Source organism: Cyprinus carpio, chromosome B13 (assembly GCF_018340385.1).
Source record: "Cyprinus carpio isolate SPL01 chromosome B13, ASM1834038v1, whole genome shotgun sequence".
NCBI classification, from domain to species: Eukaryota; Metazoa; Chordata; class Actinopteri; order Cypriniformes; family Cyprinidae; genus Cyprinus; species Cyprinus carpio.
Window position 1 is genome coordinate 8,017,745 of NC_056609.1, and position 26,155 is coordinate 8,043,899.

At 39.0% G+C, this 26,155-nt stretch overlaps 1 protein-coding gene across 1 annotated transcript in view; it reads right to left on the minus strand.

Moving 5' to 3' along the window:
• Window positions 1-713: 713 nt before the first annotated feature.
• The window catches only part of LOC109101261 (E3 ubiquitin-protein ligase UBR2-like), a 33,355-nt gene continuing 7,913 nt past the window's right edge, over window positions 714-26,155 (minus strand). Inside the window, exons 6-46 of the mRNA XM_042736334.1 lie at window positions 25,554-25,692; window positions 24,794-24,856; window positions 24,249-24,369; window positions 21,841-21,948; window positions 21,205-21,293; window positions 19,140-19,238; window positions 15,874-16,037; window positions 15,672-15,771; window positions 15,453-15,581; window positions 15,183-15,366; window positions 14,949-15,010; window positions 14,758-14,868; window positions 14,578-14,643; window positions 13,591-13,713; window positions 13,414-13,477; window positions 13,168-13,292; window positions 13,011-13,063; window positions 12,828-12,930; window positions 12,689-12,737; window positions 12,358-12,512; window positions 10,421-10,523; window positions 10,235-10,344; window positions 9,710-9,790; window positions 9,441-9,622; window positions 9,157-9,362; window positions 8,978-9,071; window positions 8,398-8,490; window positions 5,982-6,152; window positions 5,747-5,895; window positions 4,702-4,757; window positions 4,451-4,547; window positions 4,291-4,358; window positions 3,972-4,107; window positions 3,787-3,883; window positions 3,494-3,624; window positions 3,302-3,410; window positions 3,150-3,206; window positions 2,992-3,069; window positions 2,700-2,870; window positions 2,217-2,318; window positions 714-2,127 (exon numbers count right to left, since the gene is read on the minus strand). Coding sequence (XP_042592268.1) covers window positions 1,986-2,127; window positions 2,217-2,318; window positions 2,700-2,870; window positions 2,992-3,069; window positions 3,150-3,206; window positions 3,302-3,410; window positions 3,494-3,624; window positions 3,787-3,883; window positions 3,972-4,107; window positions 4,291-4,358; window positions 4,451-4,547; window positions 4,702-4,757; window positions 5,747-5,895; window positions 5,982-6,152; window positions 8,398-8,490; window positions 8,978-9,071; window positions 9,157-9,362; window positions 9,441-9,622; window positions 9,710-9,790; window positions 10,235-10,344; window positions 10,421-10,523; window positions 12,358-12,512; window positions 12,689-12,737; window positions 12,828-12,930; window positions 13,011-13,063; window positions 13,168-13,292; window positions 13,414-13,477; window positions 13,591-13,713; window positions 14,578-14,643; window positions 14,758-14,868; window positions 14,949-15,010; window positions 15,183-15,366; window positions 15,453-15,581; window positions 15,672-15,771; window positions 15,874-16,037; window positions 19,140-19,238; window positions 21,205-21,293; window positions 21,841-21,948; window positions 24,249-24,369; window positions 24,794-24,856; window positions 25,554-25,692 — 4,540 coding nt within the window. The 3' untranslated portion in view covers window positions 714-1,985. The remainder of the gene's footprint in view (window positions 2,128-2,216; window positions 2,319-2,699; window positions 2,871-2,991; window positions 3,070-3,149; window positions 3,207-3,301; window positions 3,411-3,493; window positions 3,625-3,786; window positions 3,884-3,971; window positions 4,108-4,290; window positions 4,359-4,450; window positions 4,548-4,701; window positions 4,758-5,746; window positions 5,896-5,981; window positions 6,153-8,397; window positions 8,491-8,977; window positions 9,072-9,156; window positions 9,363-9,440; window positions 9,623-9,709; window positions 9,791-10,234; window positions 10,345-10,420; window positions 10,524-12,357; window positions 12,513-12,688; window positions 12,738-12,827; window positions 12,931-13,010; window positions 13,064-13,167; window positions 13,293-13,413; window positions 13,478-13,590; window positions 13,714-14,577; window positions 14,644-14,757; window positions 14,869-14,948; window positions 15,011-15,182; window positions 15,367-15,452; window positions 15,582-15,671; window positions 15,772-15,873; window positions 16,038-19,139; window positions 19,239-21,204; window positions 21,294-21,840; window positions 21,949-24,248; window positions 24,370-24,793; window positions 24,857-25,553; window positions 25,693-26,155) is intronic.

A 26,155-nucleotide genomic window follows, 5' to 3' on the forward strand; every position in this document is an offset into this window, starting at 1 on the left:
CCTACAGCATGCATTATAATATTTGACTGAAATGCTTGTATTGCAACGTTAACCAGTTTACCAAGATGTTACGTTTTGTGAGGAAGGGGTACTGGATGTAAGATTATTACTAGTCTATTGGTTTTTAAGTTAAATTGTGTTTATCCATAACAGTTACTGTAAAATGAATTTAAGTTATGAAAGTGGCATATTTTGAGTTTTGTATTTGGCCTAGTTTTTTAAATCAGGTCTGGCAAACCAGAATAATATAGCGATCGTTCCTGATGTGAACGAGTCCTTTTCTCACTCAAATAGATCATTGTGTGTTGGTAAAACGTATGCAGAGACAATTGTAATAACCAGAATAAACAATTATACCACCAAATAAATAATAATTCAATAGTTCACAATTTATAGTTTCAGTTCGAACACAATTACTTTTGAGGAACTGACTTAGTCAAAACCTGGTCTAAGACTCCGCAGCTCCAAGTAGTCAGTGAGCTGGACAGATCTAATCCTCTTTATTGCAGTGTTCCTGGATGAACAAGAGATTTGGAGAGAACTGGAGCACAGTTAAGAAGAACTGTAGCCAGCAAAATGGGTCACACATTAGCTTGCATGAGGCCACTAAGCCTACCTGTTCTGGAACACACAGAACAGTTACTTTACAGCATAAAAACACTGATGGGTAATCCGCTCATTCATCAGTACATTTTGTGCAAAACACAACAAAGTCTTTTTCTTTTTTTATTTCATTAATGTTTTACAATATAGTACAATGTGCCCATTTATACAAGAATTCACATATTAACAAGTCAGTTTGTGTTGTAATACACTGCTGCAGCCACTGGAAGTGTCTCAGGAAATATTCTCACCGCATTAGAAACCGGCTTTTCATCTGAACCGCACCAGACATGAAAACTTGTTTCTGAAAGAAGCAATGGTGTGTTTTAATGCGTTTCTGCATCTCTGACAAATAAAACTTTTGATTTGGACTAAAGCCCCAAGCCAAGGCCACTATAAAGAAAAATCAACAGTATAAAGCAGACCAAAGTTGAAACTGAATTAAGGATATGCAATTCTGCATCCATTACTGAGAAAATGTGCAGCAGTATAAAGAAACAAAATGTCCAAAATCACAACACACGGCACACACGTCAAAATCATGTTTAAGAGTGGAACTCATGTTCAGTTCGTGGAACGCATGATTCAATAGATCAAGGTCACATACAACACACAGCTGCGAGAAACACAGAAATAATATGCGTCACAAAAAAACAAGAAATAAACGGTCATAAAAATGGACCACGTTAGAAATCCATCATATTAGAAACATACAAACTAAACACCTGTACGTAAAAACTCACTCGCACAAACACATACACAACCCAGACAAACAGAAACCAGACATTCAAGGACATATTCATGTGCTCCCGGATCGTCCCCGCGTTGGCTTGTATTGTATGAACATGAGCACGTTAATTAGGTGGCCTTAACAAATGTATTGCAGCATTCGAGATGACGGGGGCAGAGAGGATGATGTGTATCCTACAGGTGGCGCTATCCCTGCATGGGCGTTGAGGGACATTTGTGCTTCCTTGAAGGGCAGCATCACCACTCAATTCCCAAGCGATAAGAGAAACCTTTATATTTAAGCAAAATACCTTGAAAATAATTTAATATTACTTGGAGAAGAAATTAAATAGCATTCCTAAGAAGAATATCTGTGTTGCGAAGGAACCCATATTTTTGGGGTTCAATACCTTGGCTATATGTATTTTTAAATATGTATTTATATCATATTTAAAAGAAAATGGGAAGAGAAATCTCCCACCAAAAAAAAAAAAAAAATTTGCAAAGAAACGTCATGCATTCATCCACTGATGGAGAAAGGGGTGGAGGAAGAGCAAGAGGCCTTGGTGACACCGTGGCAACCTCTAGCTCTGCATTGCGGGTCCCCTTATGTGTTAAGGGTGGGCGAAGGTGTGAGAAAGCATCACGTGACTTCACAGGTGCTGCCAGTCGATGCCCACCAAAGTCTGATTGGCCTCCTGAGCATGGCCGATCTCCTCCGTGATGCTGTGCTGGCGCCACAGCTTCTGGATCTTCCTGTAGCGCTCTTGGCACAAGTGTAATGGGTTTCCCCGTCTAAAAAAAAAATGACAAAACATAACACTTGATCTCACACGGCTGTCAGAAATAATCACGTGGGTGAAATGTCAGAGATAGAGGCGTACCTTAGCCCTTGATCTGTTTCCCCATAGTCGTCCAGGTATGGGGGAGCATAAAAACAGCCCTTAGTTTTGCCAGCCAGGAACAGGACCTGACTTTCCCGCACCCTGACAGAAACATATACAAATGTAATGCAAAAATCCACAAGGTTGAGATGCAGTGATTTGACCACAGTTGAAGAGCATGACAAAGTGATTGTCTAAAATAATCAATGCTAACACCACTGTAACTGTAGTGCATTTATGAAACAGCAGCAACAACAATATGACCAATGTTCAATAAATAAAGCCTGCTTTGAAAAGAACTGGTGTAGGATTTACAATGAAACAATTTTTGATTAAAAATTGCTAGTAAATTTGGTAACACTTTACCAACACAAAATACATCAGGACCCAGACACAAAAGGGTAACCCAATGATAATTTTACCTTATCCTTTACACAAGGTGCTTATTATATTAATTGGATTTTAATCAACACATGCACAAACCTGAGGAAGATGCCGACTCCGGCTCCGCAGGCGAAAGTGTGTGCGGTGCATGCGCCCACATCCACTCCTTCCAGCTCGCTCTGACAGCAGTAGCTCTGAGAGCACAGCATAGCACCGCACACCAGACACAGAGTAGGAGCGCGAGACTTATCCCCTCCAGATTTAGGACACCTAGATGCCACCAGGATCAACAGATCATTGTCTTCACAGAACTAGGAGCGTATGACTCAGTAGAGAGCCAGCAGGTCTTAGCTATTAATCTCATCTGATTCATAAGACAGAGGTGACTCACGTGAAGCTGGAGGCCTGGTTAATTAGGGCGCTGTAGTCGCCCGGCAGCTCTATGAGATGATTAGACTCTCTAGGAAACCTAAAATAGGAAATGGTAGAATAGTGAACACTTGAGCTTCTGCTGCAGTGAACTCTTGAGTGTTGAGGAGCAGGACAGACCTGATGAGAGCCACGCTGCTCTGAAGACCCTGCAGCACACCTGGATGAGAGCACCACCTGCAGAGCGCCACATCACACCACAATTCATTAAACTAACATCTGATCATTATGTCACAGTTTTCAGAGATGCTTTGCTAGATAGTGGCGGTTACCCATGCAGCAGAGGTTCCATGAGCTCCCGGTTGTTGTAGAAGAGCTGGAGCAGGTTGGAGGGCAGACACAGGTATCCACACAGAGCCTCCCATTCACCCACACCTAGAGCTGAACACACAGTCAGCATTAGAAATGATCCCGCAAATGGGAGACTGAGCCAGTAAAATGCGTGTAAAGTTTGAGTCATTTACTATGTAACTCGGGTGGTGCTGGAGCTCCGTTGAGATAGTGGAAGAACAGAGCGGCTGCCCTCAGATAAGGCAGGATTCCAGCTTTCACACAGCACCACAGATGCCAGCCTGAGTCCACCTCACGCAGACCGCTGAAACACACATGCAGCTTTCAGATGAGGGTCATACAAAACTAGCAGAGGAGAAACAGTTCCCCTAAAAAACTAATTCCATTCTTCATTTTGAAATCAAAGCTCTCTGACAGTGACAATAGTCAGTTGCACTGTGGCTGGCAGATGTGTGTGTGCTTTCACCTTCCCAGATGCGTCCTGAGTGTGTTGTAGAACATACACACTTTCTCCTCCTCTTCCCTCTCTGCTCCTCCACTCTCCTGCTCCATTTGCACCTCCTCTGATGGCACACAGGAGTCAACGAAATCATGTATGAAGTCTCTATGAACATGTGGCTGCTTTATGAAGGGGAAGGATGAGGCTCTCACCTGGTACGGAGCTTAGGAGGATCTGAACTATGTGAGCAACTGTGACGAGATGCAGGAAGTGCAGTTGTGCAGTGTCTGCACTCAGCCCTGAGGAATCCAGAGAGAAAACCGCTGGATGGGACAGCACCAAGCTCACCTGTCACACACGTTAACTGAGGTCAGAGGTCATTCCCAAACAATGGGCTGAGTCTGAGCAGGCTCTTTTACACATGCAGTTTTTGCTGTGAAAAACTTTTATTGTTTAAAGTGGTGAACTAGATTTGTTGAAGAAATGCTCCCAATTTGTCAACTTTAACTGAGTTGTTACATTTTTACCTACCAGCAAGTGAAACATGTCTATGTCTAGAATGCACGGTGTATTCTCCACCCGAGGATCAGGAACAAGGGCTGAATCAACACAGATGTTCATATGAATGAGGTGGGAGTTGTCATTCATTTCTCATAATAACTGATTCAGAGACTGTAGCGCTTATCGTTACCTGCTAACAGCCTAATAAAGTGATTCTGTACAGTGGCATGAGAGGAGACGGTCCAGCAGGCCGAGCCAAACCGAGTCAGAGAACTCAAACAGTCATCCTGCATGCACAAAACATTTGGGTTATCAAACAAATCAAACTCAAGATTAAAGATTTAAAGAATTCAGAGGCTACTCGACTAGGACCAGCTATTCACTGATTTCCATTAGAAATTCAAAGAAATATTCGATAGCGTGCATGATGAGTTTGATTACCTGTCTGCATGGTAAACTTCCAAACAAAGGCTTCTCTTCATCCACCAGCAATCTCTCTGTTTGAGATGACAATTCATTATTTCCCATTAATTAAGCATTTAAAATGTACATATGATTTTTGCACATCCGTGGGTCCATTTGGACTCAACGGAATATAAATTTAACTTTAAAGTTAATTTTAACTAAAACTGAACAATTTAAAAGTTTTTAAAGTTACCAAGTTATTACCATGTCATTACTACATTTCACTAATTATACTATTCAAAAAAATTCTAATTTTGCATGAATTACAGAGAAAAAAAAATCACTAATGTATAGCAAACAAATATTTTCAATTATTTATCCATAATTTGAATATATCATTACATGAAATATGTACATAAGAAGATAACATTTGAAAGTTACAATTTTTAGGACTGGAATAAATGGACCTAATTACATTCCCCTGAAATTATTAAATATTCCTTTTTCAAAACAAATACTACTTTTGATTTTTTTGATGTTGTATGAATTTTCACTTTTAGATGAAAAAGCTGATGAATTTTTAAGCTGTAATGGTTTATGCATATTCATGTTTATAAACAATTCAGTGTAATAAGTATGAGAGACATGAAACAGAGGCTAAATATATTTTTTAGATAAATCTAACCTATATATGTTTTAAAAAATCTGAATAATGCATTAGGTGACCCTTTTAAGTTTCTCATTTGCAAAGTTTGGTTCCTGTATTAAAAATTATACTTTTTTTTTTTTTTTTTTTTTCAAATATGTGACCCTTAAAGTCTTAAAGGGGTGCTATTATGCTTTTTTACTTTTTCAACTTTAGTTAGTCTGTAATGTTAATATTTGAGCATAAAAAAGATCTGCAAAGTTACAAAGCTCAAAGTCCACTTCAAAAGGAAATATTTTATTTAACAGAAATCACTTTTCAAAAACTACAACGCATATTTTCTGGGATTTGTGACATCACAAATACTGACGAATGGGACGAGACCTGGCTGAGCTGCACTAGAGAAGGCAACGAGTGTTATCACTATGGACTGACCTATGGACTGAATGGTGTAGGCACAGCTGCCCCAGCACATGATTGGCACCCGGGGGTCCTGCTCATTTGGGTGCACTTTAAGACCCACTTTATATGTGGCTGTCCCAAATGTGGTTAACATCTCCTTTATGGTGCTTGAGTACGGGTTCCTGACAGAAAGAAAAGCGTTTTATTAGCAAGGAAGCTTTGGTGTAGTGGAACTATAAATCACTGGTAGTTCTGTATGTGGTTTTACTTTGGAGTGTAGTCCAGTTTGAAGCCATCAGGTGGAGGACAGTCATTAACACCATCCATATCATCAACACCATCAGCATCTGCAGCCTTGGCCTTCCTGTGAGCAGAGAGCAGGGCTTTCATCTGCAGAGAGGTGATGTTCAACCACTGGCTCAGATCAGGCTGTTCAGAGCTGCAACAGACACAAACACTCTATTAAATCCATCCAATGACCCATATTTTAATAGAAAGAGACAAAAATCATGCAACAGGTCACATTGGCCAAAAAGGTCCATTGTCATAAATAAAGCGATGTTTGAAGCACATCTCAGAAAAAGTCACTTGAATACAAAGAAGCTTTCTGCTGATCAACGTAACGAATTCAAGTCGAACCCGTTGCAAAAATCTATGGGGAGATCTTTAGACCTCATATGAAATTCAAGATCGTGTGGATTCCTATTGAAATGACTGGATTTCGATCGTGGAAATTCAAAGAACATCAATAAATGGGACCGCATTTTAAAGCATGCTGCATATGTGAGCATGCCTAACTTATTGATTACTAATTATTATGGATTTACGAAGCAGTCATTTAGCAGATGCTTTTATCCAAATGACTTGCGGTGCAATGACAAATTAGGGTTAAGTGCATAGAGTGTTCAAGTGCGTTTCTCTTTCCATCTACACTGTCGTATAAAGTGCAGTGGGGGTGTGTATTAATAGCAGTGCTGAGCTCATATGAGTGGGGCTTTCAGTCTCCTTATCACACAAAAGGATCAAAGGGGTTGCCCGATTTATTACAGATGAGAGTATTACACTAACACTGTCCACAATCAGCCAATCCGCTCCATTCATTTACTCATTCACCTGTATGTGGAGTGTTAACCCTCTGGAGTCTAAGGGTATTTTTGGGGCCTGGAGAAGTTTTGTCATGCCCTGACATTTGTGCTTTTTTCAGTTTTCTTATAAATATCTAAATGGCTAAAGTCTAATCTCACTGTAATCAGCACAAACTGGGCTATAATAATATGTGAGCAGCATGTATGTACATGATTGTGTTTTTGAGAAAAAAAATGTTATGCGTGGTTAGTGAAAAACTAAAAATGTTAAATCACTTGAATAAGGCAATAAAACACATATAGAAAATTGGTTCCCAGGAATTTTGAGAACTGGAGCTTGTAGCCTAGAATTTTTTTTTTCTACACCAGTCACACCAATCCTTGGAAAATCTTATCTTTACAAAAAAAAAAAGTCCAACTAGTATTAAATGTTTACACGAATATTTTTTTATGTGAAAAAACTAGTACAGTTACAGTTATATAAATCAATAAGAGACTTACTCATGTTTATGATCTCTGCTGTAAAATAAAGTGCAAGTATATAAATCAAATAGAGACTTACTTCATTCTTTTTTCTGAGGAAATCCAAATCTCAAATCCTCAACCACATCACATCTTTTTGGGGTGAATTATGTCTTACTCCTCTCATCGCGAAGCAAACAGTAAAATAAAAAAAAACTTGAAGAACAATCTCGCTGCGTTGTCTTCTGTTGTGTGGGCGTATTCAAAAGCCGCGCGCTTCAGTGAAACATTTGAATCTCAAAAGCGCGCTCCGCGCGGGGGCGTGGTCGCATTAGAAGATAATGAAGTGAGACGTGAAAAACGGACATCGCGTTGTTTTCATATGGATTACTTTATCACAGAATATTTGTTTTCAGCAGCACCTGTTTAGTTTAAAAGTAGACATGTCAGGCTTTCTATAGATATCTCTCTCATGTCTCTTCGTTGAGTATTCACGGAGTTACAGTTCATTTTAATGACGCATTTGTATCTGAAGATCAGCGCAGACAAAGGCTGCAGACAGCACTCCTTGTTTGTTATCTTTATTTTATAAGTGCACAAAGTTTTGTTGTTATTATGTCTGTATACAAAAAAAAAAGTACACCCTTTACAGATTCGATTGATGTATTGCTCTTATCTGTACGATCAAAACTGAAAGTGTAATTTAAGTTCTTTTCGGGGTTATCAGGAGAAAATACCCCAAAACGCGTATACGCGTTAATCGACTCCAGAGGGTTAATCTGAGAGGTCACACTATCTATTACTTACACCGTGAGAGCTAAACATGTTACAGTTTGGTCACAACATTTATCATACCAATAGAGTGCTGCAGGCATGACATTTTTATAGGCTATAACATGAAAAAGAGTTCGCATTTCAGCACTTCCGTTTTAATGTGTAGGAATCATAAACTTTTGTTGGTCACTGCAATAATCCAAAAGCCAATAGAAAAATCCTATTGGGTTTTTTTCAAGGGAATCATGATGATGCCCAATTCAGGGTTGGCCTACAAATGTGTGTCATCATTGCTAATCAAAATTTATAAAAGAAAAAAGTAGCAGCTGAAGGTCAAAGTCAAGTGTGTGTTTGTTGCAGTACCTGCAGCTGGTCTTTGTAAGAGGCAGCAGAGGAATGTGCACACGTAGCCTCTGCTGCCTGCGCTGCTCTTTAGCCTGCACTGCTTCAAAATACCTGCAGGGGAGCCATTAGATACAGTTACCAAACAAACGTAAACGTATGCATCTGAGAAGAAAAAAAAGAGCTCTATAAGCTGGGAAAAAATACTTTTTGGGCAAACCATCCTTTAAGGTTTGAAAAATGTAAATTAAAAAATTAAAATATTAAAATATGGGAATTTGAACAATCTTGGAGTTATAACTTGGATGTATTATTTACTATTTAAGTATACTTTTATACAATACTCTAGAATGCTACAGCACTCTTCAAACGATAGTGCTCTTAAAGGGTTAAATCTTTGTCATCATTCTTTTAAGCACCACATGATCTAAATCTTACAACAGGTGGAAACAATTTAATAATAAATGAGAAAAATAATTCTGAAACCAAGGCTGCTGAAAAGCAGGCAATTATAGTTACATTCTTTTGCTCCTCTGATAGGAAGAGCACATTTTTCGGCATATGGAAGCATGTGTTTCTCATTTTTCATGATGATACTTACCTCTGCCAGCAGTGCGAGTGCATGATGTGTCCGCAGCTGCCTGTGTGCGTGCCGAACGACAGGTCAGGGTGCATGAAGAGAGGGTCATACTTATCTGCAACACAAACACAATCCATTCATTAAAGCAAACGTGCACTTATATGCTATGATGACCCAAAGACACACATATAAAGACATGCCTGGGTTGTGTGGAGGTCTCTTGCGGTTTTTGGACATGACTGTGGAGCGCTGGACAAAAGCAGCGAGCACCATGGCTTTGCCGTCAATCCTGATTTCCTGCTCCTCCTGACACAGGATACATGTCACCATCTGTCTCCTGTCACTGCCGCCTGCACGCCACCGCCGTGGCCCCACACAGAACAGTGTACTATCACATGAACTGGGGCTATGAAGTAAAAAGAGAGAAATTAGAGGAAACTCATGTTTGATCTGTTTGATCTTTTCCGGCGGTATGCCGGTGTACCTGTGCTCCAGTGTGGAGGAGGTGGAGGGGTCAAGCTCCTCCAGGCTCTGCTGGAACAACTCTTTGTTCTCATTGATGAAGTGTCTTTGCATCTCTGACATCTGAGCCATGATCTTCTCCCTCCGGAGCCGCGCCATCTCTGCTTTCCTCTTCCGCTCCGCCTTATCTTTATCCCGCACCGTCTGCACATACACATACATCCAGTCAGACAACAATGCCACTTGCATCAACAGATCATGATGCAAGCGTGTAACGCTTCCTATGCTCACCTCCTCTTGACTGTGCCCTGAGCTGTCACTGGGGGGCGCACTGGCCGTGCACTCCCGCGTGGTTTTGATGTTGGCAACAGTCTGCAGATACACGAGTAATATGAAATATGAACACCTTTTTCGTGTTTAGATTTAAAATAAAGAAAAATATAGCAAGAAATTCCATAAAAAAAACACTAAATGAACAAAGTTAATAACATAATAATCTTAGACATAAATAAATACATTAGTATTAAATATATAAATATATTTTATTACAAAATTAAATATTATATCAAACCAAAATAAAATCTTATAAAAAAGGAACATTTTAAAATACCAAACAAGTTCAAATAAAAATTAAATAAATAAAACGTAAGAAATCAAACAAATAATTAAAAAAGTAATGTTAACCAACAAAATAAACAAACAAAACAAATAAACAAATAAAAAGTACTTTTTGCTGCCCCCTCTTGGATAGCTGAGACATTTACACATTCATTCTAGTAACAGGTGGCTTTGTAATGAGATTTGGATCAGCTTTACCTTGAGGATCCAGCGGATCATGTCCTTGTGCACCTCCAGATGAGGAGCGTTCTGCAGGGTTTCCAATAAAGCCAAGATACTGGGAGTGTTAGCAGGAGCCTCACCTGGTCCTACAATGAAGAGTTTCGATCAGCTCAACTCAAGAGAGGTGTGTGTGTGTGTGTGTGAGACAGAAAAAAGACATACTTGAGATTTTGAGAGTGAAGTTGAAGTTGGTATCATTATCTTCTGCACTGCTGAGGAGATGCTGCTGTTCTTCCACCAGGCCCATGCCTATGAGATGCAGCACCTGCAGGACATGTTCATACTGAGCTCTAACTTGGGTGCGAGGCAAGAACTTTGTCTAACATCTTGGTAAATCCAGTGCTTTAAACACTTTCCAAGTGAACAGTACTCGAAAAGCATACATTGGGCAAGTGTTAATGCTTATTATAAAAAAAAATAAAACCTATTATGCACTTACAGTGGTGTGAAAAAGTGTTGGCCCCCTTCCTGGTTTTTAATTTTTTTGCATGTTTGTCACACTTTAATGTTTCAGATCATCAAACAAATTTAAATATTAGTAAAAGATAACACAAGTAAACACAACATGCAGTTTTTAAATGAAAGTTTTAATTATTAAGGGAAAACAAAATCCAAAACTGCATGACCCTGTGTGAAGAAGTGTTTGCCCCCCCGTTAAAACTGTGGTTTATCACACCTGAGTTCAATTTCTCTAGCCACACCCAGGCCTGATTACTGCCGCACCTGTTCACAATCAAGAAATCTCTTAAATATGACCTGCCTGACAAAGTGAAGCAGATCAAAAGATCCTTAAAAGCTAGACATCATGCCGAGATCCAGAGATATTCAGAAACAAATGAGAAAGAAAGTAATTGAGATCTATCAGCCTGGAAAAGGTTATAAAGCCATTTCTAAAGCTTTGGGACTCCAGCGAACCACAGTGAGAGCCATTATTCACAAATGGAGAAAACTTGGAACAGTGGAGAACCTTCCCAGGAGTGGCCTGCTGACTAAAATTACCCCATGAGCACAGCGACGACTCATCCAAGAGGTCACAAAAGACCCCACAACAACATCCAAAGAACTGCAGGCCTCACTTGCCTCAGTTAAGTTCAGTGTTCATGACTCCAGCATAAGAAAGAGAACGGGCAAAAATGGTCTGCATGGCAGAGTTCCAAGACGAAAACCGCTGCTGAGCAAAAAGAACATAAAGGCTCATCTCAGTTTTGCCAAAAAACATCTTGATGATCCCCAAGACTTTTGGGAAAATATTTTGTGGACTGATGAAACAAAAGTTGAACTTTTTGGAAGGTGTGTGTCCCATTACGTCTGGGGTAAAAGTAACACCGCATTTCAGAAAAAGAACATCATATCAACAGTAAAATATGGTGATGGTAGTGTGATGGTCTGGGGCTGTTTTGCTGCTTCAGGACCTGGAAGACTTGCTGTGATAAAATGGAACCATGAATTCTGCTGTTTATCAAAAAATCCTGAAGGAGAATGTCCGGCCATCTGTTCATGACCTCAAGCTGAAGCAAACTTGGGTTCTGCAGCAGGACGATGATCCAAAACACACCAGCAAGTCCACCTCTGAATGGCTGAAGAAAAACAAAATGAAGACTTTGGAGTGGCCTAGTCAAAGTCCTGACCTGAATCCTTCTGAGATGCTGAGTTAAAAAGGCGGTTCATGCTCGAAAACCCTCCAATGTGGTTGAATTACAACAATCCTGCACAGATGAGTGGACCAAAATTCCTCCACAGCGCTGTAACAGACTCATTGCAAGTTATCGAAAACACTTGATTGCGGTTGTTGCTGCTAAGGGTGGCCCAAACAGTTATTAGGTTTAGGGGGCAAACACTTCTTCACACAGGGCCATGTAGTTTTGGATTTTGTTTTCCCTTAATAATAAAAACCTTCATTTAAAAACTGCATGTTGTGTTCACTTGTGTTATCTTTTACTAATATTTCAATTTGTCTGATGATCTGAAACATTAAAGTGTGACAAACATGCAAAAAAAATAAGAAATCAGGAAGGAGACCAACACTTTTTCACACCACCGTATATTAAAGAGAGGTCCAGTTTGTGGAGGTTCTCGCTGTCCCTCAAACACAGCCGTACCCGCTGAAGCATGGACTCAGACCAGTGTCCCCCGCTGGGCTCCATCGCCCACTGCAGCACAGCTCCCAGAATCCCCAGCAGCACGTCACACTGCAGTATGTTCACCAGGCTGGCAAACAGCGGACAGAACCGAGGCAGAACAGGTGGAGGCAGAACTATAACAAACACACATGAAAATCAGTTTTAACACTGGCACTGCCATCACATAACAGCGGCGCTGCACAATTAATCAGAATAAACCAAAACACATTATTTAATTAAATACATGTGTATGCAGCTAAAGAGATTATCAGCAAAAGAGAAGCTTTAAAGTAGGAATGTCATTTAGTACCTGAATCTTCCCCATTTTGCCTCTTTATTTTTCTCTGGGCCTCTTCAGCCTGAAGGACAAAATAAATAATTAAATAAAATTGATTTTTTAAAAAAAATATTGTTCTTTGTGAGTTTCAATTTCGATAATGCAGCGTTACCTTAGACTGGTCAGCTCTGGAGTAATGGTGGAAGTAAAGGTTGAACATCTTGGCAGACTCTGGCCTGAGTTTATAAAGTCCTTTACCAGTCACACCAGGCTTCCTGTATGACACAATTCACACAGGATTACACACAGACAAATTCAACTCTTTGGATAACACTCTTTTAGACAAGACACTCACTTAAACAAAGCCACACTGTCGATGACCCTCTCCATGCCGGTTTCCTTATTCTCCTGTGTGCAGAAGGGTGTGTAAAAGTCATTAGCACAAACAACCACTAGGTGGCAGTCAAATACAAATTTGGGATTTGCACAGAATTTAATGATGGTTGACTTACATTCTCAGGCAGGGCTTTGACCAGCTCGCTGTGGGCCATGGGTCGAATGCATAGCTGGTGAACGATCTCTCGCCTTATCTCATCAAAGCACTCCACCTGACCAACACCTGCTGTGTATCGCTCCCCTGCAGGAAAGAAACAAACAAAGCATGAAAGACATTTTTGAAACTTTCTGTGGTGTCAACTAAGCTTAATACACCTGTATGACAACATTTAAAGGACGTGTGTTGAGAAATGTTCCCTCACCCACGATCATAATGACCAAATGCAGCATCTCTTCAATTAGCGTGTTATTCTGCTGAACCACATCCTGAGAGAGAGAGAGAAAAACACGTCACTGGCAAAAGAAATGAGTGCAAGCAGAGAGAAATCAAGTAAAGAGAAAAGAAATGGGGACAAAAAGTGGTTTGGAGGCAAGCAGACCTTGTTAGCGTTCTCTCTGTTGTATCTCTTTCTGCAGTCTGCTGAGCTGAAGATATGATAGAGCTCAAAACGGCTCAACATGATCATCAGGAAGTGGTTTGGATCCATCATGGAAGCTCCAGCCTAGATCCAAAAACAGCATGAATAAGAACTTGCCATAGAGAAAATGAATCAAATTCTTGTACTTTGCTTTCATAATAAACAAGCACGTTTTCCTGCAAAACTGTCATTACTGCAATGCATCCAGATGTGATATTCTCCATAGATTCTTGATTCTCTACAATTGCTACACTTTTAACAATATCAGTGTTTCAGCACTTTATCCAATGAATTTCAATGACATTTCCATAGTTAACTGATGGCATATTTTGGAGAGATATCTCAGTCAAATTATCATCGTGTGTATAAGCATTAACATTCTTACTTTAAAAAAATTGTATGTAGCAATTCATTTCTTATAAAATTGGCTTACTCCCATTTCTAATCATGGTCTATATTAAGCAAAGCTTTATCTCTGTGCTGAATTAGCAACTTACATATACACAAACAATGATATTTGTGCAATATTTTCAAATATAACACAGGACTGAACATGTCCTGAAGGCTCTTTTTGTATTTGACTGTCATTAACTAGGTAAAAAGCATACTGACTACAGACATTTCTATAACTTAAGGCAGAAGAAAGAAGTTTTCCATCACTGTGGACTATCTTCCACATAACAGTAATGAGAATATTGGTACAGAAAATTGTGATAAATGGATTACAAATTTAGGACATTTTCAAAAATATATTTTTTGTATTGCAGCACTTTTAACCGATTACATTGAAGCACAACTCTATTTTCATTCGTTAAAATGAATGCATTTTTTTTTTTTTACACTAAAATAGATTTCTTCAAGTAAAATTATAAATAAATGTTTTTTTTTTAATTCATTGGAATTAAATACTTTTTAGTTTATGATTTTGGAATTCTTCATGCTACTGACCTGAAGCATGCTGAGGTCTTTATCGAACATCTCCACTCTACACTTCACATTGTGATAATAATAGATCTGCAAAAACAATCCAAGAAAAAGAACAATGTATTTCATGAAAAGCCATTAACACTAGCAATCACACTGCTAAATGTCGACTATTAAAACAAAACACATTTATAAGCTTCTTACCTGATTGACCAAAGAGAAGCCATTTCTTCTCCACATCCCAGCATGCACCTGGGCACAGAGTACAAGGCAGCGAAGCGGATGCTCGATCAACATGGGTGGACTCAGTTCACTCTGTGAAAGAGAAAAGAGGCCTCAGAAATCACCAAGACTGTTTTGCAACAATTCTCATGAACCAAAACCGCCAAACTTACCAGTGGCAGCAGCTCAGGGAATCGATAAGCAACCTCAGTTTTGCTCAGCAGAGCATGTAAACCTAACAGGAAGAGAGAGTTGCAGCTCAGTTAATATGTGATGTGGTTACTTCCATCAACCACTTCAATTTCAAAAGTGAACTCTTACATTCCATACATACACAACGATAATTCAAAGAACTGTGCAGCATGTATATGGCCTTACTGCACTGTGTGAAACCATGTTCGACTGACCTGCTAAAAGTCGGGACAGAGGCAGGTGTATGCTGACTTTCTCCTGAGAGACACAGTAGCGGATGGTGTCGACGGAGTGGCCGCACATGCTGAGGGTTATGGGCTGCTCCCCATCTGTGAAACCACTGTGGCAGTGAGTCAGCGCACTCAGGCACTTCTTATAGGCTTCGATCAGCACTCGCTCCTGTACATGCCACAGATAACAGACTTATATCAAGGCCCCATGGTGCATTATGGGTACTAAAGTGACTGTGTCTAACATGCACTTACATCACTGGAACACCATTCCTGCATCATAGAGATGATATGTGTGAGCTTCATCTGTAAGGTGAACGCTGCCTCCCATTCTGGCTCCATCTCTATGTGCTGCCCCACCTGACGCACTACTGGGTCCATTCCCTGCAAAGAGGACACACACACACCGCTGTTTCAGTGGCCAATTTCAAATATCACTGTCACACAATCTTAAAATCAGATTGGTATAGTCACCTGCATGCATTTTAGCAACTCCAAGAAAGCACTGAAACCTTCCAGATACTTTTCCCTGAGTTGGTCGGTCCACTCTGTTGGGCGGCTTATCAGGACATACCTGCATCCAAGAGAAATACATCATGATGCGCATCTCGATGAATGGGAACTTTAGACAAAAAGATAAATGTGTATGAAGTCAGATAGATGCTCAGTATCTTACTTGAGGTCTCCTATAAGGCTCTGGACTCGGCGGAATTTGAAGGCCTGTTGTGCGGTATAGCGTTCAAACTGAAAGTGGCCGTGCAGGTCTCGGTGTCTGAGGTGGTCCATGAAGGTGCGGATGATGGTGGTCATCAGGTTCTCTTCTGTGATCAACATCCGCGCCTGGAAAATAGCACATACACCACTGCCACATCTGACAGACTGCTGGAGGTTTGGGTGGTAAGCTGTTTTTCTATATGCAAAATTCATATTTATTAAGAGGAGAAGATGAGACAGAAGAGAACGCAAAAACAAAGGCAAGGGAAAGGAAGGAGGAAAGAGAGGAGAAAACAGATGTGGAAGTGCAGAGAAAAATGAAAGAGGGCGACCGAAGTGGAAAAGCGAAGAGGATAAAAACAAGAAGAGTAGTGAAGCAACCGAAAATACATTTTTGGTTTTGGCAAAACTAAATTATTTACTGATGTTTTTATTAGTACTTCTCCAGTGATGAATTATGACGATGTCAAGCTACAACAGAAATCTGCCAGCTGTTAGGACAATACTGATATCTTGATTTTATTTGATCTACAATTTGGGTTTGACGTATGAACAAAACTTCTCTAAAACATTATTTGATGCGTGCATACCATCCAATAATCTCAAATTCTATAATAACTTAAATAATAATACAAAAATAAATAAAAGAACTTGTAAACTATGTCAAGTATTATTTCCATAAACATGAGTGAAATTTTGGAAGAGTTTGAGTTAGAGACTCCACTTTGCTTTGGTTAATGTTGAGACAGTCCCAGACCTGCCAACAATGGATTTTTTTTTTTTTGGAGTACCATTAGCGTGGCGGGTAGGTGGTTCGATTGGGGGGGGGGGAGGGGGAGGGGGGGGGGTATGACAGTTATCATACAAATACACTTACTTGTAGGTTTAAAATACTACGTCACATTTATTGTCCAACTACAAATATTTCAGCAAAATGTATATTTTAGTTGAGAATTATTGCGCTCCTATTTCATTGAGCTCTGTCTGTTTGGCGGCATGTGCGCAGCGGCGCTTGTTCTAAATGAAGTATGTGTTTTTTAGCGGAGAATCACTAAGGCAGAAGCTCATGCACTTCTGACAGCAAAATGGAAATATTTCCATGGCTTTTTTAATATTTACAGACGGAGAATATACCTGTGAAATGTAAGTTATGCATTAAAGGGATAGTTCACCCAAAAATCAAAATTATGTCATTAATGACTCACCCTCATGTCGTTCCAAACCCGTGAGACCTCCGTTCATCTTCGGAACACAGTATAAGATATTTTATGTTTAGTCCGAGAGCTTTCTGTCCCTCCATTGAGAATGTATGTACGGTATACTGTCCACGTCCAGAAAGGTAATTAAAACATATTCAAAGTAGTCCATGTGACATCAGAGGGTCCGTTAGAATTTTTTGAAGCATCGAAAATACATTTTGGTCCAAAAATATCAAAAACTACGACTTTATTCAGCATTGACTTCTCTCCCGGGTCTGTTATGAGTGCGTTCACAGCACATCCGGTTCGCGAACGAATCACTAGATGTAACCGGATCTTCTTGAACCAGTTCACCAAATCGAACTGAATCGTTTGAACGGTTCGCGTCAACAATAAGCATTAATCCACAAATGACTTAAGCTGTTAACTTTTTTAACATGGCTGACACTCCCTCTGAGTTCAAATAAATCAATATCCCGGAGTAATTCATTTACTCAAACAGTACACTGACTGAACTGTGCTGACCGAGCCAGATAACGAACGAAACATTGACTCGTTCTCGAGTCAAGAACCGGTTGCATCGGTTTTCGGATCACCGGTAGTGATGGGAAGGTCTGTTCTTCTCCGCGAACCGGTTCTTTCGGACAGTTTGATTCAATAAACCGGTTGCCGAAAACGGTTCACCAGTTCTTTTGCGCTCGACGTAATGACTTCATTGGCGATGATTGCCCTTGATTCAAGCCTTCGGTTTACCCGCGCTCATAACATTAGCACAGAATCAGTTCAGAATCAATCACCAAAAGAACCAGTTCAGTTCAGACGCGCTGTGTGTCAGTCTGCTTCATGCATGCGCAGTATCATCAGCTCCTCGGTTCTCGAATCGGACGCGTCCGACAGAAACGGTTCTTGACTCGAGAACGAGTCAATGTTTCGTTCGTTATCTGGCTCGGCTCAGTCAGTGTACTGTTTGAGTAAATGAATTACTCCGGGATATTGGTTTATTTGAACTCAGAGGGAGTGTCAGCCATGTTAAAAAAGTTAACAGCTTAACAGCTTAACAAAAGTTAACAGCTTAACAAGTTAACATGCTTATTGTTGACGCGAACCGTTTCAAACGATTCAGTTCGATTTGGTGAACTGGTTCAAGAAGATCCGGTTACATCGAGTGATTCGTTCGCGAACCGGATGTGCTGTGAACGCGCTCATAACAGACCCGGGGAGAGAAGTCAATGCTGAATAAAGTCGTCATTTTTGTTATTTTTGGACCAAAATGTATTTTCGATGCTTCAAAAAAAATCTAACGGACCCTCTGATGTCACATGGACTACTCTGATGATGTTTTTATTACCTTTCTGGACGTGGACAGTATACCGTACATACATTCTCAATGGAGGGACAGAAAGCTCTCGGACTAAATCTAAAATATCTTATACAGTGTTCCGAAGATGAACGGAGGTCTCACGGGTTTGGAACGACATGAGGGTGAGTCATTAATGACATAATTTTGATTTTTGGGTGAACTATCCCTTTAAGGAAAACAGCACATCTCAGACACATTAACCAGCATGTCTCTGTCAGCCTCACACGCAGCCTTCATCTTTGTCTGTTGCTTGTTTTGAATATTGCGCATGGACGGAGGCATCACTAGATTTTTGCGTATTTTAGAGTGACAAATGATACCAGCGTACTTTGAGGTCAAAATGAATAGCCGCTACGCAAAATGCGTACAGGTTGGCAGGTCTGCAGTCCTGTATCTGTGTGCCAAATTTCACAACTTTCCTGCAAGTGGTTCTATGGGCTGCCATAGACTTCCAGAGCGGAAGAATAAGAATGCCAACGGATACAATGGGTCCCATCGGACCTTCGGTGCTTGGCCCCTAATTTCAGTGCTTCACAGTAAAGAGGAAATAGGAATGAACTATTGTAAAAAGAAACAGGAAAAATGGAAAGGGAAGAGAAAGCATTAAAAGAATCCCGAAATGACAAGCCTCTTCCTCACAGCAGGCCGTCTCTCCCTGCACATACTCACCAGAGAAGGCACGGTGAACATTTGCACAGAAAGATCAGTGACTGAGAACTCCCTGTCATGGTCGTCCTTCACGTAGTCGCTCTGCAAGCGCTCATAGTTCTGCAGGCAGTGGTGAAGGAGGCAGAGGAGAGGAGAAAGAAGCAGAAGAGAGAGGAGAGGTGTGTGGGATTGGCGGTACTCACCACAGTAGGGGCGGTGAAGAGCTGCACTGACAGAGAGGTCACTGACACTACACGCTCGTGATCGTCCTCCATAAAATCTGTCTGGAGGCGCCGGTAATTCTAAGGGAAGGGGCAGATTCACCTTCCGGGTCAGAGGTCAGGGGCATCTGCAGTTACGTCCCCCGACTCGGTTCGGTGTCTGGCGCATACGGCTTGAAGTTACACCATGGCACTGGGGCACAAGTGGAGCCAGGGGACTCGAGCTAAAGCTAAACTTCACACACTGACTTTCTTTAAGCTAACTGAGTTAGGGCCCTATGGTTTCTGCAATGTGAAAAATGTAAACAGAATTGTGGAACAGAGTCATAAAAAATAACATATAACGTGGAGCATCACTGAATTATGCAAAATTTTAGTCACTTCACCAGCATTTCGCCATTTCATTTGATAAAACTACATTACAAGTTTAAATCATAATTTAAAATAAAAATAAATAGCACCAACACCACAGAACAACTTAAAAAAAATCAAAAAATAAAATAAAACATGTTTCAGGGCCAAATTATTATTTTTTATTTATATATAAATATAAATGTATTTAATTATTATTAAATAAAAATATTAATTATTTGTAATAAATTATTAAGTTGTCAAGTAGAAAAAAAATGTAATCCAGTCATATAAAATGGACAAATTTGATAAAAAATAAATAAATAAATAAATAAATAATAACACATTTCACAGGGCCCTACATCAGAGTGCACTCTAAGAGAAAGATTTCGTGCTGTCACAACATGACTCGGTCAGTCGAATCAAAGACAGCAATAGCAGCTGGGCTAAGTCATAGTATTATCATAGTATCTCTCTCTATTACACATGCTCTCTCTCTGAGACGATACCCCTCACTGAACAGAGAATGGCTGCTCAAACTCTCTTATCCTCCCAGATCAGCTGAATCAAACTGAGTGTGAAGTGAAAGTGAACTGCATATTCAAGTGTCAACCTTGGCACATTCTAATTCAGTTGTCAATTCAGTTTCATATGATAGTGCAGCAAGTTCTACAACATTTTGTTGATTACCACAGAAAATAATTTCACCAGTTTGCGAAAACAAACAAAAACTGTATTTTCAATATCACGCTTACATTAGAATGCGTGTGGAATTTGCTCCATTTAAAATATGTTTTAACAACTATATCCATGTGAATACTGTGTGGAAATTATCGTCATGACATAACATAGTAACTTTAGTTAGAAGGCAATTGTTTTCATGCTAGGCTAATGTTAACAAGTATCATGTTTTGTGGCAATGCTTTCGAAATTGTTCTTAAGTGATGCCTTGCACTATTATGAAAGCTTATTTCTGCCATCTAATAACAAAATATTTAAAAAACAAGGAAAAGGTGATTTAAAAGACTTTTTTTCCTAGACACATGACTTTACATACAATATGGAGAGATCAGTTGAGAGAGATAAACTTGTAATTGTGAGCTATAAAGTCAGAATTGTGAGAAAAGACTGAAGAAAAGATTTTTTTTTTTCTTCAGAATTGGATTTTATAACTCGCAACAGCAATTCCGAGAAAAGGTCAGAGTCATCTCGCAGTTCTGAAATTATAGCTCACAACTGTTAGTTTATATAAACTCAGAATTCTGAGGGGAAAAAGGTCAGAATTGTGAGATATAAACTTGCAATTGTGAGATGCAAACATGGAATAGGCAGAATTCTGAGTTTATATTTCACAATTCTGACTTCTTTTCTCAGAATTCTGAGATAAAAAGTCACAATTACATTTTTTTGATCCCATTACCAAATGTGAATGTGCAAAATTTTCTCCACATTTTGGTCCTTTGTGTGGTTTACGATCAACATAAAGACTGTACCATAGCAAACTGAAGTCTTACCTTTGCAAACTGAATTGCGAAAAGTTTCTTGTACTTTGTATCCATGAGTAGGCTGCTCATAAAGAGCTGGTGGTAAACATTTCTCGCTCCTGCAGGAAACACAAGATTAGATACTTGGATTAGAACTTAACTTGGAGAATATCACAAAACCCATCAAGGATGTTCCAGTCATAATTCACCCCGAAAACAAAAGAATCAAACAAGAAATTATGGTTACACTTCATTTTAAAGTATATAATTAAGTATTGAGCAATATTAATGAACAACATGTACTTTCTATAGGGTTAGTTGCTTTTAATTACATATAGTTTACTATAATGTGTAACAAGAACACTGTGAATGGAAGACACTGAACTAAAAATAATGGGAATGAAACTTTAAAATGTACAGACATGACAGTAATGAGTCTTGTCAGTCATGAAATGCAATATTAGTTGGACAAATACTCCAAATAAATTTCACTTGTCCTAAAATATACTTAATTTTCTTAGAATACTAAACATCTTAATCTACTTTTCTTGTGATTTTGGGGTAAAGTGTGATATGAACATGCTTCCATGGGATTCACTGGGCTGTGGGTTTGTCCAGTGCTGCAGAATCTCAGTAGAGCTGATGTCAGCACAATCATTCATTCACCTTTCCACATCTTGGAGTCACAGAGCATGAGCGTGTCCACTAGAGAAGAGTTCTCTCCCTCTGGTCCTCGCTGAAGACCCACCTGACACAGGATCCTTCTCAAAGCATCTGATAGAAACAGCAATAAACTCAGTCACCCTATTCTTCACAAACACTGACACAAGGCACACTGCTACATTAAAGAGGTCATGACAAAAGAAATCTAATTTGCCTCCATTCGCCACCGAATCTACACATTTCGTAATTGTTGTTGTTGATGTGCGGTTTGACATTATCAACACAGTATTGACATCATTATCAGAGTGTCTATTAGGTTAGATTAGTGCGCGTGCGCATTTAGAGTGCGTTCTTTAATTGCATGATTCAGTCTATTAAAACGCATCACAAAATTCAAGATATGGGGCCTTTATATAATTTCATATAGTTAATCAATATCACAAGAGTGCTGTTTTTTCCTCCAAAAATCAGCATGATTACAAATGTGATATTGATTTTATACAACTGTTCAATAAACAAGAAGTTAATATTAACCCCTTAACTGTCACCCCCATTTTTTAAAATAGGCATTAAAGTGCACTATCCAAACTTAAATTGTTGTATTTTATGAACACTTTGGAATATAGACCTAAGGTTGGTCTCTTTTTAAAGAAGAAAATTAGCAGATTTTGACAAAAGTGGATTTTTTTCAAAAAATTGAAGTATCAAAAAGTTATAGAAGTTTAAATGTACTGTAAATAATATGTGCTATATTAATTTTATTTTATTTTATTTATTATAAATATTTTACATAACAGGTTTTACTTTAAAATTGGTATAAAATTAAAGCCTTGTGTATAAATAAGTTATGTTCCAAATTTGAAGTTGATATGAAAAAAAAATTGAGGTTCCTGTGAGATTTTATTTAGGGCATCATACCACAAACAGCCACTGGGAGCCATCAAAACTACTTTGAATTTTGTTTAATGATTTTTTCCCTAGATTTCTCTGTCAATTTTACTTCAATACTCAAAATAACCACCAAATATGGAATCCTGAGACTCAGACCTTTCCAATGATATGTTTGTTGCCAATATTATAAAAAGTTTTGATTCTAAAAGACTGTAATGCATTTTGTAATATGACACTTGACACTGCCCACTAAGGGGGAGGAGACCGCCATTAGATTTTAAAGTACCATTTCCATGGTAACGCAATGTCCGATTTCAAAATGGTTTTCACCGTATGAATCTTGGGCTTCTAAGCTTTCAAATGATATATAATTTATGATGATTACTAAAAGATTTTATAGAGAAAAAGGACAACAAAAAAAAGAGCGCCAAGCGTCCCACAGGTGGGACGGTGAGACAAAAAAAGAGAGAGAAAAAATAGACACTATATTGCCTGTTTTTGCTGTATTTCGCCAATAAAAATAATTCCAAACACAGTGACAGCGCTGTTTTGCATCTCTGAGCAACATGACAGTGTTTCGTTTCTGAATGAATCATTCGTTAAATGATTCGGTTCATTCACAATGACTCACTTATTAACAGTGACATGCTGCCACCTACTGGGGGTTTTAATTTCACATTTAAAGTTTCAAATATTTCAAATATCAGTATTCAACGTTTTATGCTTACAATATTAAAATATTATTTATGCATGTGTAACTGCAGGTTAAATTAATTCATGTCCTGCATTAATCAGTGTGTAAATGCCATTTCAGATGCAGCTTCTGTGTTTCCTCTGCATTGCAAACATGAATTTTGTTGATTGATACTTCCATTTGCTTGATAACAGCCCAAATTTCTTATTATAATTGACCGATTAAATATAAGAATTTGACTCAAATGATAATGCACACTTTTAGAAAAAATGGCTTTAAGGTAAAAATGACCATAAAAGGTAAAAATAAATTTTAACTTATTGGAAAAGATTAATTTCTGTCACTGCTGTGAACGGACCACCACACAGAATATAAGGAATATAAAAAGTTTTAGGAGTCAGCTGTCCACTGTAGTCCTCAAGATATCAGCACAGTAACAATCAGTCAAATTATTGTTATCGATAAAATCCCAGAAAACAGATATAATTTTGTCAATATCGCACACCCCTAGCTGCCAGCCGTCCCGTGCAATTGGCAGAGTTGAATGTAAAATTTAATTTAATTTAATTTGTAGTTGCGATGCTCATAAATTTTTGGTGAGCGCTCCTAAATTTTTGCTGGTGCTCCTAACTTTTTGAATTTGGGAGCAGCAGTGCTACCAAGTAAAGAAGTACATTTCGAGCCACGTGAAATGATGTTAATCACATCAGTGGCCATACTGACAAGCCTTAAAGGAACTGGCCATTAAAAAGAGTTCATTTTGGGATTGCAGAAGATAAATCAGAATCTGAAAAATAAGCCTTTTCTAAAAGAGAGTGAAACTGACCTGAGTATCTGATGATTTGGCCGAGCCAGGTGAGAGCTTTGAGTGCAAAGCACTGATGAGCCACTACAGAAGAGTGCATGACTTGAACCCGCAGGGGCTTCGTCTGCCGACTCGTGTTCCTCTGCAAAACATGTGTCCAAACAAACAAACTACATTCACACAAACGATTTAATGATTCTTTCCTCTCTGAAAAGTGTTCTGGATGGTTGCAAAGGGGTGTTATAATGTCCTTCTTAGAGACTTTAAGTCACATGTAGGTAGCAAAACAATGCAAGGACATGCAAGAAACCAAAGTTTGATATTTATGGCAATAATGATAATAGGTAATAGTGATGTTTGTTTAACCAAACTCATCTAACAATCTTGTTTGTGAACTATGTATCATTGCCTGGTGCTGAAACTGCTGTATGCAAATTGGGGAGCATTTCTGCAAAACTTAAATGAGTGTCCTAGTTAACTAGACCTTTCAGTAGAGAGAGCAAAAAACCCAATCGCTTTACACATCTGAGGCAAACGGATGGGATTTGTGATTGTTTAGGACTCACCACAATAACAGATTTGGCCTGCTCACAAAACTGGAAGTCCCCAAAGCGAACAGACTTCCTCCCCTGAATACAGTGAACAGAAGTAATCAATGAACAAAAGCAATCAATGAACAAAAGCAAGAACAAGCTGTGCTTAAACTTAAGCCTGAATCGTGGCACTGTGGACTGACGACTGAAGGTCTGGAATCTATGGCAGCTTTCACTGGCCAAGGCCCGCCCCTTAAGGCCGTTTGACTGACATGTCAAACAACCAATCACAGTTCGTTTCGTTCATCATCACGTTTAGAGACTTTAGAGATCAGCGTGGAAATGTCGCCACAATAACAGACCGATGTGTAAAACTCTGGGACATATTTTAAAGATTCTATGCCACAAACTTTGAGTATTTCACATTAGTGCTGTCAAACAATAAATCGCGATTAATCACATCTGTAATATAACTTTTTGTATGTGTGTATACTTATGTATGTAAAATGAAAAATATTTTATGTTTATATATTAAATTTATATATAAAATATAAGAATATGAATATACAAATGTATAAATGTAAACATTTTCAAAATATATACTGTATGTGTGTGTATTTATATATACATAATAAATCTCACTGAGATCCTGTATAATTCAACCAATCCGATGACGACTTCAAAACTCCTGAAGTGTTTCCACTTTTGTGTGCCATACGCATCAGACGTTTAGCCAGCGGTCCGTGGGCGTGACGTCTAAGACTACTGTGGAACTAACAGCAGGTGAACTTACATCTCTGTCCACGGTGGTGGCGAAACTGACGGCCTCTTTCTGAGTGCAGTTCACAGCTTTCTGTAGTGTATAGATGACCTGCTCGTACGTGTGGACCTCATCATTGAACAGCATGCAGTAGTATGTGTCTCCACGTGCCTGAGAACAAAATAAGCAAGTTACATTTCTCCCAATATACTAAAATGCAGTATAAAACAATTACGAAAAAAAAGTATTGTCCAAAAAATACTTGTTCTTGTGATTAGGGATATTCAGGATTTAACACTAATAAGCTCCTCAGTATTTTTTGACTGAATGTTTTGTTTAAAAAAAATTGTTTGCTTAATCTCAATGTTGCAAAACTTATGGCGCTTTCTGCAACAGACAACAAAAATGTCTGGTCATTAAAAAAGGTGCGTTCATTCAAAACGGTTGCGTTCGATCATTGGCTGGCTGTGCTGATTTAAATCTACCTTTTTTTTGTGTTTGTGCCGCAAGTTCAGTGACGCAGGTAGTGTCTGGCCAATTCTCTCTGGCCAATCTGTGATCAGCAGAGCTTACACGTCACATTTTGGTAACGGTACAGTTCACTTGGAACCTCAACCGAGGTGGTACTAAAAAAA